A 15,579-nucleotide genomic window follows, 5' to 3' on the forward strand; every position below is an offset into this window, starting at 1 on the left:
TCCAGGCTGAACCGGAGTAGCCTCATGAGCTAAAGACAAGCACAGACTTAAGGCTTAAGCATAAAGCAGCACTTCTTTACATTCCTCTTGTTAGCCAGACCATTTTCTACCTTGCACGTACATTTGAATCCCCTGGGAGTTTTAGGGGAAGAATAACCCCATAGGTTCTTAGTTGGAAGGGACCTCTGTAACAAAAGACAGATTAACAAGAGAAAAACAAGCAGAAGTTTATTAACACGTGTATTTCCTATAATGAGGAGTTTTCCAAGAGATGGCTTTGAATTCTAGTTTCACAGCATCTTCATCAAAGGACAGTAAACTTTTAGAGATGTGACAAGGGAAAAAAACTTTGAGTCTCTAGGGGCAGCAACTTGGGGGGATAGCAAATGAATAGCAGATAAAGGCCAGTTAGCAAATCTTGTTCAGTGTAGATTCCTGCAGAGCCATCTCCGGGAGCATAAGGGTCTTAAGTTGTTTTCAGTGGTTCTCCCTGGTAGAAGTGGGGAGGCAAGATACATTTTGTCTTTGTAAATCTATGTCCTGCTTTTAGACAAATAGATGGAGGGCAGAGAGCTTTACTCTGTCTGTTTCTTCTGAATTGTCTTCGTCTCAACAATCTTTCCTATTTTGGGGGTGGCATATCCTGGTTTCCCACAGGGTCTTGTTATGAAGCAGATATTTAGGTAGTGGATCTGGGGCGAGGCCTGAGAGCTCCCAGGCGATTCTGACACTGCTGGTCCAGGGCTGTGCTGTGAGAAGCAGGGTTCCGAGCAGCTGTCTCTGTGAGGAAGTGTGCTGAGTGTGCCTCCTTCATCATTGTCACCCCCAGACCCCAGCTCAGCATCTGACCCAGGGCAGATACTCCATCATTATTTGTTAAATGAGTGAAAAAAAGTATCCCAAACACCTCAATATGCCTCTACCATGTCTATGCCTTTGCCTAGGAGATGATGACGGGGCCTCATCAGAGCCACAGGCACGTCCTCGAGCCACTTCCTGTCCCGGCTGTGGAACCTCACCTTTTAAATCTGTCCCCATGTTGCAGACTCCGCTATGCTCTGATTGTATTTATTTAAAACTTCCCAGTCCCCCTTTAAATCCTATGATGTTCTGTGACTAGCATTGTCTTTGACTTGAGAACATACAATGATTTTGTAGCCTCTGTTACATGATATCAAGCTTCATGGTGAATAATCTCACTTAGAACCAATCAACAAAGGAGTGCAAGAAACTGAGCAGCTCTCCTTAGTAGGATGGCCAGTGTGCTGGTGGGCTTTGCTGAAGTGGAATTTTTCTTTTCACCATTATTTTCATAACCGTATTCAAGGGAAATTCTATTTGGTGTTAAAGGTGATACTTTACCAAGAGTCAAAAGAGAAAACACAGAAGGCTAATTTCTAGTGTTTTTTAGCTAGAAGTCAGAGGTCAAATTATTTTTCTAAGACCCCTGGTGGACAAAGCATTTAATAATCTGGATCAAAGTAAATAAAATATGTTTCTCTGGCCGGGGGCAGTGGCTCATGCCTATAATCCCAGCACTTTGGGGGGCTGAGGCGGGCGGATCACAAGGTCAGGAGATGGGGACTATCCTGGCTAACACAGTGAAACCCCATCTCTATTAAAAATACAACAACAAAAAATCAGCCAGGCATGGTGGCGGGCACCTGTAGTCCCAGCTACTCGGGAGGCTGAGGCAGGAGAATGGCGTGAACCCAGGAGGTGGAGCTTGCAGGGAGCTGAGATCGAGCCACTGCACTCCAGCCTGGGTGATAGAGCAAGATTCTGTCTCAAAAAATAAAAATAAATAAATATATATATATATATATGTGTGTGTGTGTGTGTATATGTGTGTGTGTGTGTGTGTGTGTGTGTATATATGTTTCTCTGTGTGCATGTCTAGAACCTCTTCCCTTCCTGAACATTCTGGGGAGGGGAGGTTTGAGTCATGTGATTTCTCAGACCTCCTGCACTCAGCTCAAACTCTGATGGTCTCATGCTCACTGATGTTTGCCAAGATAGTTATCCATGTTCTGTTTCCATTGTGGGGACCTCAAAGATGACTTTTACTCAACATTTTGCCCAGGTCTGAAACTGCCTCAGTTCTACCTGAGTCATTTGGCAGAGAGGTTGGTGCTAACCTATGCTTCTCTCTTGGCTCTGATAACAAAATGGCTAGGACTCTGTGGGAGGGCATCTCAGGCCAAACTAATCAAATCCCTTCATCCATTCTCAAAAGACCAAGGGCTACTATTAGACAAAGAAAGGGAACCGTTGTTCCTCTACAGAGTTAAAGCTTGTTACATCAGTATATAGACATAGAGTCGCATGATTTTAGGGTCCTTCATCTTTCCTCATACCCCACTGAATAGCTTATTCTTTCAACAAATACTTATTCAATACCAGACGCTGTGTAAGGTGCTAGAATAAAAGTGGAATAATGAGGTTGGGTGCAGTGACTCATGCCTGTAATCCCAGCGCTTTGGGAGGCTGAGGTAGGTGGATCACGAGGTCAGGAGTTCGAGACCAGCCTGGCCAATATGGTGAAACCCCATCTCTACTAAAAATACAAAAATTAGCTGGGCATGGTGGCGCGTGCCAGTAGTCCCAGCTACTTGGGAGGCTGAAGCAGAAAAATTGCTTGAACCGGGGAGGCAGAGGTTGCAGTGAGCTGAGATCGCAGCACTGCACTCCAGCCTGGGTGACAGAGAGAAACTCTATCTAAAAAAAAAAAAAAAAAAAAAAAAGGAATAATGAAATATTGCCATATTGGCAATACGTATGTATTTTGGCAAATGTTGTGTTTGGCTGTTTGTAATAGAAGCCTGACTACAGTGGCTAAAGCAAATATGTATTTTATTAGCAAAACCTATCTAGTGTTTTACTATGAGCCATGCCCTGTTCTAAACACTCTTGATAAATGTTTACTTCTTAAGAGGAATTTGCTTCTCTCACATAACAAGAAGTCCAGAGAGTAGAGAGTTCCAGGCAAATGTAGTTTCTGAAAGAAGTCGAAAATTGAGCTGCTGCTTAGAGCTCCTGATTCTCCATCTTTAGTGTGTGATCTTCATTCTTATTTCACAGGATAGTTGCTCCACCTCCAAATATCGCATCCACATTCCAGACAATGCCAGCTGCATCTATCTTATTTTTTTCAGAAGCCCATTAATTAATTTCTACCAATATCTCATTAGCCAGAACTTGGTTATTTGGCCTTCTATAGCTGAAATTCTGGGAATCTATGAAGATAAGTATTTTTTATAGGGCACATTGCTACCCTGAAAATATATATATATGGGCTCTGTTTTCTACTAGTAACAAAGAAAAGGAGATTGAACTCTTGTATATATGATTCTTGTATATTCACTTTCAAGTTAAGGTAATTTTTTTTCTCTCTCTGGTGAAAATACCTGTCCTAGCCATTACCAAAAAGGACACACTATTTTAAATTCTCCTTTGGTGTTGGAAAAATCTGTCATTTACTCCCTACTAGATTTCAGGAAACAGAAGTGCATAATTGCACATTTAATTTGCTACACACTTGAAACTTTAGAAGATGCAAGACTCGTGTAGTAAAAGCAACTGAAACATCCAGTGGGGAGTGTCTCCCCATAAACCGTGATTTTTGTGGGGGCAAGTTAGGGTATCCAAGGAACTGCTCTGAGCAAGGGGGAGGGAGGTCCAGGTGTACATGTAGCATATCTGGGGAATTCTGTGTAAGTATCAGTCACCCCCAACCTTTAAGGTTGCCCCATTTCACATCTGTGATAATGAAGGCTTTCGGCTGGGGGACTGTGGTTCTGGCTATAGAGTCAGAATGAAAGGAACAGCTGAATATCCCTGTTCGTGTCAGCATTTCAGGGCAGAGGATGAGTCAAGCACGATGTTTACTGAGCAGGGCCAGAGGCAAGAGCCACTTTTTTCTTGCAGCTCTAAGAATTTTTTGTTGCTTTTTTGGTATGCTTTGTTTCTCATACATCAGCATCATCATGCATCGCACATACACGTTGCATATAACAACTGCTTACAGCATGCCAGGCACTGTACTGAGCCCCCTGCAGGTGATGACCCAGTTATTGCTCCCAGCAAGCCTCTAAGGTATGCCATGTTATGATCTCCACTTTGCAGAGAAGGAAACAAGCACAGGTTAAGCAACCTGTCCAGGCTAGTCTGTGTCAGAGCCAGGACCCCAGCCCAGACAGTTGGTCCCATGATCTGTGCTCTTGACTTGCATATATTGACATTTAATATAATCCACTATTTAATACGTATGTGGTGCTGAGTTAAACAAGAGTGTGTCATTTAGGAAATGGTGACCAAATCAGTTCACAATCCGATGAATACTCAATGATGACTACCATGTGTATTTCCTTAAATATACTCAACAATTCCCACCTTCCCCATCAGGGTCCTCACCCAGCAATCCATGTGAGGAAAGGGGCACAAAGTTGGCCCACAGTGGGGACCGAATAGATTCCTATTTAACAAATGAAAGAATGGGCAACTGGAAGAGAATTTGTAGGATATTCGCAGAATCACCAAATCCAATAATTATTTCAATCTAGCATTGCAGTGGCAGGGAGGCAGTTTTTAAGTCTGTGAATGGCTCTTATATAAAAGATGTGGCTCTTTGAGGATGAAACAAGACAAAATGTGGTGATCGTACTTCAGCCTACGTGTTTTGGGGGAGGGAGAATTGAGAAAGTCTCTAGGTCTAAATGCTGGAACAGATGACTGATAAAGTTAGAATTTCTCTTAACCAGCTCATTCAAAGTGTATGAGCATCAGCATTAAACCTAATCTATGGCCTGATACTTAAAAATAACCTGTTATAAAGTAACCATTAAAAAACTCACAAATTTCAGCCTGATTCATTGGGCCACATAAACTACGATCAGCATTAATAGCTTCAGTCAACATTTATGCCGTACTTTCTATTAGCACAATGGGTTTTATAATCATTTATGAGTTTCTGGAAAGTCTAATAGAAAACACACATACGTGTTCTCTGTGGAAAATGCACAATAGGTTTTTGGGGAGTTTTTTGTTTGTTTGTTTGCTCAAGGATAGGCCAGAAGGTGTCGCCACTGCCCCATGACTAAAGTCTGGGCCAGGTTCCCGAATCAGAACTTCTCCCCTGATGGCTTCTGAGATCGCTGGCTCTGTAGCTTCCTCCCGCATTCAGAGTCAGTCTCTCTCTCTCTCTCTCTCTCTCTCTCTCTCTCTCTCTCTCCCCCTCCCTCCTCCTGTTGATAAATAAACATTCAGGCAGCTTGCATGCTACAGATGAGTACACAAAAAGAAACTTAATTCGAAGACCTAAGTGATAATCTTTCTCTACTGTGGCTTTTAAGAGGTTTAGAAAATTATTTGGATCTGGAATCCATACTTCTCTTCATAGTTTAAGAAAATATTATATTAAAGGCATGCTAAAGTTGTCCCAAATGTTTACCATGCTGGTGTTTTAAACATAGCCAAATACTGGCCAAAGTGTCTTGCCTTTAAAAAAAAAAAAATATGCATTTTGTCATTGTACTAATACTTCTGAACATACGCCAAATATAAGGGTGATTTGTGGAGCTGTATTAAATAAAAAGATGCTTCTTTATATGAATCCCCTATAGAGCTTGGGGAAGCTGCTATATGGAGAATCTGTGTCTTCCTTAAGAAAGTTTCTGAATGCCTTGGAAATATATCAGAAAACACCCCATTCTCCCCACCACAGAGGAGGGTGGGCAACCAACAGTGTCCTATATCCCAACCCACCATAGTTGTAAGACTTAAACCCTACCTTTCAAATAAAGAATCATTTACTGGCTTCTTACTGGAAAGAACTATAGGAGCTTGTCATTTTATTCATCTTCTCCTCTGAGGCTGAAATTCTTTCTAGAACAAACAAATAATACCCATGGCACCACGTGCTGCACACTCTCTGTAGCCCGGCTGACGCCACACGAGGGAACAGTGGGGAATCTGTTGAAGTTGCCATTGCGTTTTGCTTTCTCATAAACCGCTGTTTGTCTTTCTGCCTTTCCTGTTTTGAGTAGTGCCTGGAAACAGAGGCCTGGGAATTGCCTCCCCCATGTGAGCCCCTGGGTCGTTCACAGCCAAGGCCAATTTGACAACATCCTCCTCTCTGGCTATGAGGCCAAATCCAGTGTTCTTGGTCCAGTGCCAAAGGTGGACATGAACTCTCTAAACTGTCAAACTAAGAAAATCTGACACACCCATGTGGCCTGGAGAGAGCAAAGCCAAACCCAAAGAGATGCTTCCAGGCAACTTTAGATCCCTAACGTGTTAGCAAAGGCAAGAGCGAGCTTCATTCTGCGAGCTCTCCAGGATTCTCCTTGGACCTAGAGCATTCTAGGATGTTCAGATAAGCTTCACTTCAGACACTGAACTTCTGCCTTGAGCTGACCTCTTCTCTCATCTTTCACTCGATGTCTTCTTCCCCTTCATCCTCTCATAAACCCAAGTTCTACAGCTGTAATAATAATAATAAAAGTTAACTTTAATCAAGTCCCACTCTGCACCAGACACTAGATGATGTGAACCTGTGAACAAGCATAACTGAGGATTCAAACTCAAATCTCTTACGGCAGAGTGAATGTGCCGCTCTGCTACTGTGTTTGTTATCAGAAGCCATGGCTCCCTGATGTACTAGACCCAGACTCTCTGTTTCTTCCTTGATGATACCAGTGACATGCAAACATAACCAGAGGGGCCCAGGCATAGCAGAGAGTCCCATCAGACCTGACAGAAAGCCCCCTTCCAATCTTCTAAAACCTTGCTGCCATTTCTGACTCCGTGTGGTCTAAGAACCTGGTGTAGACATTGTTTAAAAGTCAAAGGGACCTGAAGATCAGCCCCCACTTACCTGCCATGTGTCCTAGAAAGGTCACTGTGGATGAGAAAACCCCAGTTTCCACCTGCTTTATAATTTTGCCTTTGTGTGGTCATTCATACTCATGTAACCTAACTGTAACTGGGACACTGTTCTCTCTCTTTAAGGACTTTGGCAACTGAGAAAAAAGCTACATGACTCATTTCCAAATCCTGAAAGATGAATGCAGATCTTTATGTAAAGTTTTCTGGTGGGGGAGGGGATTGATTACACTGCCCATCACAAAGCTGAACATCCTCAAAATCCCCTTAGAACACCTTTGTCTCTTCTCAAAATTGAGCTCATTATAGCAGCATCTACATTTCTGCCTGCTTGGCCTGCACCTGCCCTTTTCCTCACCCTCCCAATCCTCCTGGGCCCTGCTGCGGCTCCTACATCCCCACTTGCTCCTGGATCTTTGGGCCTAGTCCGTCTGACCTCTCTCAGTTTCTCTTCCTCTTGTCCTAGCTGCCTGTGGAAAGAAAGGCTTCTTCTTACAACAGAAGAGTGTGTGGTGATATTCTTCTTCTTATATATTTTTTTGTTTCCATCACGTTACCATTCATGTTTTAAACTATCAAATGTCAACAAGCGTGGCTATCTTTGTGTTTTCTCTTCAAAAATATGTGATGGCCAGAGAAATCTCCACCATGGTCTTCCTGAAACCACTGCGGTAATTTTTTTGCACCCTTTGGTTATGTCAACATGATCTCAAATGAGAAGATGAAAAGTAAAAACTTCCTTCAGTGCTCCAGGTATTTCTCAATATGTAGATATTTCTTTCTTCCTAGGAAAAATCCAAATGGATTTCTCACTTTTTGACCAGGTGTTTTACTGTCACACAGCCCCTGTGACAGTATTGGCCCCTAATACAGGCAGAGTTGAAAAATGATGTGATGGGTCATAGTTGCCCCTCTACTCAGAGAAAACTTCTAGACCCAATCACGGTCACTGAAAGTACTAAGAATTATATCTGAAATCAAGCATTGGTAGCAGAACACAAATATGTTACCAAATTAGCTGGAAGGTAAGGCATGGGGGAGTCATGAGGGAGCCCCATCCTCTTCTGTCAGGGGAATGAGAACAGTTTGCAGCACCTGTCAGGCCACGTGAATACCCAAGGAGTGATGGGACAATCCTTGGCACCCAGAATTGGCCTTGCAGAGTGGAAGGAGTTTACGTTTTAGAATCTAACATCCCTGTGCTTGAATCCTGGGGTTTGCACCTAAATTATAATAGGGCTAATAGATTAAACATACTTTTCTCTCTGCCACTCTGAGTACGTGATTCTAATCTGCCCTAGGCATTCATTGACCTCAGAGAGATTGGGATTTCTGTAGAAGGAATTCTAAGAGAGAAAAGGGAATTCAATATTCAGCTTCTGATCTTCAAAATAGCATTTGCAACAAGACAGTAGACTTTTACCCAACGTATTTTCTTAAGATGTTCTAAACTCTTTTATTTCTCAATTTTTACCCATCAAAAACCCTGCCTGGAGGCCTCTACTCACAGAGTAGAGACAGTCGTACTGGCTATGCAGCGAGGCCGCAAGGCTTTCTGCTCTATGATGGGCTATTTGACCTAGGAAAACTAAAAAAACAGCCCACCCTTCCTGGCACAGGGGAGTTGGGGATGAAGAAGAAGGGAGAGGCAGGGGGGTCAGGGAACTAGAGCATGTTAGGAGCTCCATGTGGTACTTTGCTTGGGTGTCCTTCCGGATTGTGGAGGGAGGCAAGCAGCCCACCTGTAACCCCCACTCAGTATCCCCATGGTTACTCTGGAAGACAAACAGAAGAAATGCAGAACCCGTATTCGCTTTCCAAAGTCTTCCACCCATAGATTCCAGAACCCCCATCTCCCCAGTGCTGTGAGGTCACAGGAGCCTAGTCCCCGACTCCCAGCCCCACTGACTCAAGAAGGAGAGCAAGGAGGGGCAGGTTCTCTGAGAAACTGAGGATTTCAATGCAAAAGAGACAGAATTCTCTAGAAGGACTATTTAGATTATTACATCAGACTAGGTTATCATCCAAAATGGATGAAATTAAAGTTGTTGTTGTTTTCCCACCACCCAGAAGTTAGGAGCTTGTAAGGAAGACTGTAACAGTTGAAAACCAAATGAGGCACATTTCCATTGTACATCCCAGGAGTAGTTTAAATGGCTTAAGGACCAGCTATGTGTGTGTTTGCATACGCGTATGTGCCCTGGGCAAGTCTAAGACTCAGTTTCTTCATCTGTTGGATGAGGATGAATAATATTTCCCATCTCAATAGCCTTGTGGTGTGTTTAAATGGTAGTTGCATAAACATCCCTAGCTCACTGCAGGGATTCAGTGAGTGTATTTCCTTGCTGGTGCTAAGGTTCGAGACTAGGGCAATAAAAGGAACAAGATAGGGCAGAGGGTACTTGGCCCAGGCCAGTGCCCAATAGCCACAACCTCCTTCTCCATGGAGAGTTGAACAGACACCCATCCAATCTGCAGACAACAGTCACAGGTGGGTTCCTGGTTTTTATTTTGCTGCAACACACATACAAGAGAAAATCCACATATGAGAAGTTGAGTGTGCAGCCACCTGGGCCCACAGAGCCGTTCTCGTTCTTTCAAAGACCACCTTTGATATCTGCTCCTCTCCATGTGCATTTTGAGCCCTAGGGATCTGCTTTGCCTTATGCTCATCAGGACCTGTGCTGCACTGAGCCTGCCAGCAAACCAGGGCTGAGCTGTGCTTGCAAGAACTTGTTGGAGGCTGGGTTAGAGTCTTGGCTCCCCAGTCCCCATTCAGCCTCCATGCCCTGGTAAGAATATATTATTTTCTTAGCTCAAATTGCTGTTTCCAAGTCATTATTTCTCTACGACGAGAAAACAATATTGGGTCTTATGTAATATCAACCTCAATGAATCTGGAAGTGATCATGGAATGGGTGGATTTTTTTTCCTCCTTAAAAAAGAGAAAAATAAATCTAAGATTGTTTGCATATGGCTGAGAATATTTATGAACTATTCCCCTTGTTTCCTCGTCACATATTTTACCCAGTGCATTTGTGTGGTACAGAATAAATCTTTATGGAGAGCAGAGGTGGAGAGGGGAAGAAAGCAGTTAAAACACTGGATATCTATCAAGTCCCTGGGGTGTTAGTGATCCTGAGTCTTGGGTGCCCCAACCCTAGGCTCACTTGCTGTAGTCGGAGGGATACCCCATCTAGCTGCTCAGAGTAATTATTTAGAGTGAGGGTTTAAAATACAAACACAAGGAATTAACATCTTTTTGTTGCTCTAGTTTCTTTGACATCCCCCTTGTTCCTACCAGAGCAGAAAGTTCAACACAAATAGTTTCATGACCTGAGTACCATCAGCCAAGAGAGATCATTAAATTCTATGGATGGCAGATTGAGCCACGGTCAGAATGAGTTGGCAGGTAGGAGGAAAAGAACTGGCAGAGAGTATAGTGGGTGCTGCCATTTGCTATCCGATAATATGGCAATGTTTTAGCACACAGGCATGTTGGGTCTATTTTGCTCTGGATGTGCCTTTCAACACAGCTTGTCACCAAGGAGCATCCCAAGGGAATATAAGGAATAAGGCTTTGGCCGTATACTAAATAAGTAAGGGAAACAAATCTCCAGGCTATTGATTTTCCTCTCCAGAGAGGTGGCCACAAATTTGGGGCTTCTTAAAATCACCCATTCTCCACTGCAGCTTGAGATATTCAGGAATATATTGACCAAGAATATGGGGCAAGGAACAGAGAACAGGAGGACCCCACATTTGGTAAGGCAATAGCAACAACTACCATTAATTGATGTCCTCGTATGGGCCAGGCACTGTATTAGGTGCTTTCCCTGCATTATCTGAGTTAATCCCAGCAGTGGTCTTACCCGGGTGAAGGATCCTTAGTCCCATTACTGAGACGAGAAAGCAGAAGCTCAGTGAAGTAGAGAAACTTGCCCAAGGTCACATGTAAGTGCCAGGATCAACGACATTTGTGGGATTTATGAGGCCTTAAGGCAATACAATAAGTACCAACACGGAATTCTTGAAATCAGATCCAAGGACTTGGAAGGGACCCAGGAAAGTAAGAGATCTTGAAGCTAAAGGCTCAGCAGCTTCCCAGTGAATCCACCCTGAGCAGCCTTGAGCTTTAAACACAGGTTAGCCCCAGGCCAAGCAGTCCTTTCCCTGCTGCCTTGTCTCCTCTTGCTCTACCACGGTTGCCACCAACTGCAGCCTTCACATTCCTGGTCAAAAATACACAAACCCGAGTGAGGAGACTGATACACAGAGGGTGCCTTCCAGAATGTGCTGACTTGGAAAGCTCCATGGAATGTCGCAGTTGCGACATAAATCAACAATGATTCCTGCCACCGGACTTGATGCCTTCCATCTCAAGGAATTACCGGAGGGGATATACAGAACTATCTTCCCAAGGAACTTCAATCACTGCTCCAGGCTTTTCACCAAATTTCATGATATTTCCCAGACCTGGTGACATGGGTACAGACTTGTGCAGCAGCCCACTCAGGTCTCCAGGACCTTTTGAGATTAGAACCTGCAATGTCTCATCTGCTATTGTATGACTCTTTCCCTCAGAGGATATTTATTGGTCAAAGTTTGACAGGCCCAGTATTTGATTCTTCCTTTCTTCATTATAATCAAGATTTTGCCATAATCTCCATAAATGAAACGGGTAGAGGGTTTTGAACAAGCAAACAAATAAATCACAAGTGCTTTGGGGAGAAGAGCATAATAAGCATTGTCTAGTACCCACCCTTTGCCATTGCCTTTGTATAGCCTTGCAATCCCATCACAGTCTAGACAATTACTAAGGAATATACTGCATTTTCCCAGCCCTGCTTAGTCTAGTGTCCCAAACTGGAAACACAAAGCAGATGATGAAGTAGTTCAAATGCCACACCAGGGAGAAGAAAGTATTGAGAAACTATGCCCAGCCTCCAGGCAGTTTTCAAACATTCCAGTAAGTGTTCAATTGATTTATGTTGGGCTGGTGTCATTCCATTGTCTCGAACAAAAGGCCTTCTATGAAAAGACAAAAAGTGGGTTATGAGAGGAGTGGCTAACAAGGCATATTTGGGAAAACCTGAACAAGAGTACAGCCCTCTTGGCTTTGCCTCCAGAAGGCAGTGTCCCCCTTGTGTCTACTGGAATGAACAGCAGGATCGACTTCCATTATCTCAGTGTCAGGCTCTAAACCAGAGTCTGGAAAAACAGCTGCTGGGGATGGGGCTGATGACACAGGTGCAATGACTGATGCCCTGGTCAGCCATCTCCTTCACGGTTTTCCTTTGAGCTCAAGTAGAAAGTGTCTGTGGTAGTGTTCTCTGATTAGAATGGACTATGAGATTCTGGGCGAAATGATTTTCAGTGATGATGGCTTCCCATAGTTGTTCTTTTGGGTATTTTGTCTGCTTGTGTGTCTAAACAAATTATGTGACAGATAATTATTTGGGCAAGACTGTAAAAGCCTTCTCCCACGTTATCTTCCTTTGGGTGTTCATTCTTTGAGTCACAACCATGACAGCTTTCTGTGCGGCTGGGGGCTGCACATTTCTGGTGGAGCCCTTCCATTTGAGACAGCAGTGATTTTTAGAACAAGCTTCCCTAGAGTAAACCCAAGCATTCTTCCTTGATACTCATCACTTCTCTGGGGGTGACATAAAAAAGGGCTGTTCTTTTCCTTCTGTCATGTCCCTCTGAAGCCCTTGTCCCCAACTCTTCTTGGGTTGGGTTAGCTATAGTTAATACTTCCACAAAATCTGATGCATATCTCTGTCCTGGAACTTCTATATAGTTTTTATTTACCTAGGTAATAGCCTTTTCTTCCTAAAAATGTAATATGTAGGTTGATGTGGAATATTAGCAAATTATAGATAACCAAAACTTTTTACAAAAATGGCTAGTATTGGCCAGGCGTGGTGGGTTACATCTGTAATCCCAGTGCTTTGGGAGTCCGAGGCGGGCCGATCATGAAGTCAGGAGATTGAGACCATCCTGGTCAACATGGTGAAACTCTGTCTCTACTAAAAATACAAAAATTAGCTGGGTGTGGTGGCTTGTGCCTGTAATCCCAGCTACTCGGGAGGCTGAGGCAGGAGAATCGTTTGAACCAGGGAGTCGGAGGTTGCAGTGAGCCCAGATCACACCACTGCACTCCAGCCTAGTGACAGAGTGAGACTCTGTCTGAAAAATAAATAAATAAATAAATAAATAAATAAATAAATAAAGAAGTAAATTGGCTAGTATTATTGCACCTACTGCAACCTCTGCCTCCCATGTTCAAGAGATTCTCCTGCCTCAGCCTCCCTAGTAGCTGGGACTACAGGCACATGCACCATGCCCAGCTAATTTTTGTATTTTTAGTAGAAACAGAGTTTCACCATGTTGGCCAGGGTGGTTTCGATCTCTTGACCTCATGATCTGCCCACCTTGGTCTCCCAAAGTGCTGGGGTTGCAGGCGTGAGCCACCACGCCCAGCCTGTATTTCTGTATTTATGTACGTTTTTCAAAGCAAAGGATTAGCTAATGTTTATTGTTTGGTTAGGGTTTGCCTTTTCAGGCTATTTAGTACACTTCTACTGCACTGTGTTAATGGTTTCCAGGTATTCTGCAGTGTGTGGGGAGCGGGCAATGTGATGAGGGGGACAGGATTCTAGATGAGCTACTCCACTCTGAAGACCCTATGACAGTATCCACTGGCAAGCAGTTTGAATAAAGGCCCTTCTTTTACTCTTCCATGCCAGCCCTTGAGAGAGGCCTAACCAAGGCTCTAAAGAAATTGGATGACTACCTGAACACCCCTCTACCAGAGGAGATTGACGCCAGCACTTGTGGGGAAGACAAGGGGTCCCGGCGCAAGTTCCTGGATGGGGATGAGCTGACCCTGGCTGACTGCAATCTGTTGCCCAAGCTCCATGTGGTCAAGGTAAGAGAGCTCTACCCACAGAGGCCTGCAAGATCCAGTTCCTTCTTAGGTCCAGGTCACCTGTGTGGATGAGTCAAGGACAGTAGCATCTGTTGGTCAAGAGCCTGGACCCTGAAGTCAGGTAATAAGGACCCAAGGTCACCCTCTGCTGCTTGATGGCTGTGTGGCCTCTTTGATCTTCAGTTTTCATTTATAAAAATAGGCATATATTGCTTACTCCAACGGTTGGTGGAAGAGTAAATACAGCGTGAAAGTGCTTGGCATATTGTAGGGGTTTAATATGTGTAATAGTCACAATCATCATTCTTGTATACAGTCATATCACTCCAGAGGCCTCTTCCTCATAGGATTTCCCTGGCCAGACCCCTACAGCTCTATTAAATGTGCCCTCATATGCATTTTTTCTTTGTGCCCAGACCCACCTTCTCACTTCCTCCAGTAGCTTCCTGAGGTGAGCCCACATCATTTTCCTCATCTATCAAATGAAGAGGGGGAGGTTGCAAGAGGTGATGTCACTTTCTTGCTATCATTGCACTTACTAACCATCTGCAACATGTAGTGTAATCCTCTCCTATACAGCAAATCCTGGGAATCTGAGAGTTGGAAAGGACATTTAGAGGTCATCCAAAACAATCTCCCACTTCAACCTGGACCACTTTCTGCTGTTTCTTTGACAAGCTTCTGTGAAGCTGTGACTGCAGCTTCTGAGAACGAGGAGTCCTCTGCCTAACGAGCCATCCCTACCATGTTAGATAGCTCTGATTACTAAATCATTGTTCTCTACAATGAGCCCAAGCATGCCTCCCTGCTATCCGTTTGTTCTCTAGAGCAACACAGAACAGCTCTGCTTGCCTTCACCTCGTTTGAAAACAGTAGTTGTATCCCCCTAAGCTCTGTAAATGAGCACGTCTTCCCCCATCCTTTCCTGACCCTCATCAGCCTAGTATCAGATAGCCATACTGTGCTCTACTTTTACACACGCTTATTTCTCACTGTCTCAGCCAGACAGCAAGCTCTGTGAGGATAAGACCTTTTCAAAACATGATGGTGGGCAAATGGTGACCCTTTAATAAATACTCATTGATTGATCATGTGATCGCCTGGTGTATGTCTTTATGATACCCAGTTTATTTCTATGCTTCACTGAGAAGACTCAGATTCAATCATTTGTCAGCTGGATATATGCCTATTATTTTTCAGCTCAAGTCCTGAGACAGAAATGCTATCTCCTCTCCAACCAGAGCATGTACCAGCTTGAGTTGAAGTCACTCAGTTGTGTGTACGCTGGTGTTTTCATAGGCCTTAGTCAGAGCTGAAGACTGAGAGGGAATCTTGCATAAAAATGGATTGGGCAAATACAACCTATTTAGACAAAAACATTTTGGATTTGGGGCCAAGCCAATAGTCACTTGTAGGTCCAGCCAATCTATGTCTCTTTGAAGTTATTAAGTACTGCACGCCCCACCCATCATCCTTTATTCTTCTCCTCCTTAGGAACAAGTACCTTTGAAAGGGATGATATAATTCCAGCTCAGTCACACTGTGTCAGAGTGATACAACGCAAAGATCAGGAGACCCAAGTTCCAGTCCTGTATCTTGCTGCCAACTAGCAGCATGAGCTAGGGCACATCATCTAATCTTTTTGGAATTCATTTTTCTTGTGCCTAGGAGAACAGAAGTGGATAGTATTCCTTCTTGCCTTCTTTTCCTTTCTTCCTCCCCTCCTTCTTTCCTTTTCTCTTGCTCAAACATTCACTACCACT

General features: G+C 43.8%; 1 protein-coding gene and 1 long non-coding RNA gene across 5 annotated transcripts in view; one reads left to right on the top strand and one right to left on the bottom strand.

Moving 5' to 3' along the window:
- CLIC5 (chloride intracellular channel 5) overlaps positions 1-15,579 on the top strand; it is a 132,520-nt gene that overhangs the window by 84,835 nt on the left and 32,106 nt on the right. For all 4 annotated transcript variants that reach the window (XM_065543943.2, XM_074037856.1, XM_065543942.2 and 1 more), the window contains one exon: positions 13,635-13,816. In XM_065543943.2, coding sequence (XP_065400015.1) covers positions 13,635-13,816 — 182 coding nt within the window. The remainder of the gene's footprint in view (positions 1-13,634; positions 13,817-15,579) is intronic.
- Positions 1-15,579, bottom strand: part of LOC123572948 (uncharacterized) — a 64,227-nt gene that overhangs the window by 15,474 nt on the left and 33,174 nt on the right. The gene's annotated exons all lie outside the window — the stretch shown is intronic.

Source organism: Macaca fascicularis, chromosome 4 (genome assembly GCF_037993035.2).
Source record: "Macaca fascicularis isolate 582-1 chromosome 4, T2T-MFA8v1.1".
Lineage (NCBI taxonomy): Eukaryota > Metazoa > Chordata > Mammalia > Primates > Cercopithecidae > Macaca > Macaca fascicularis.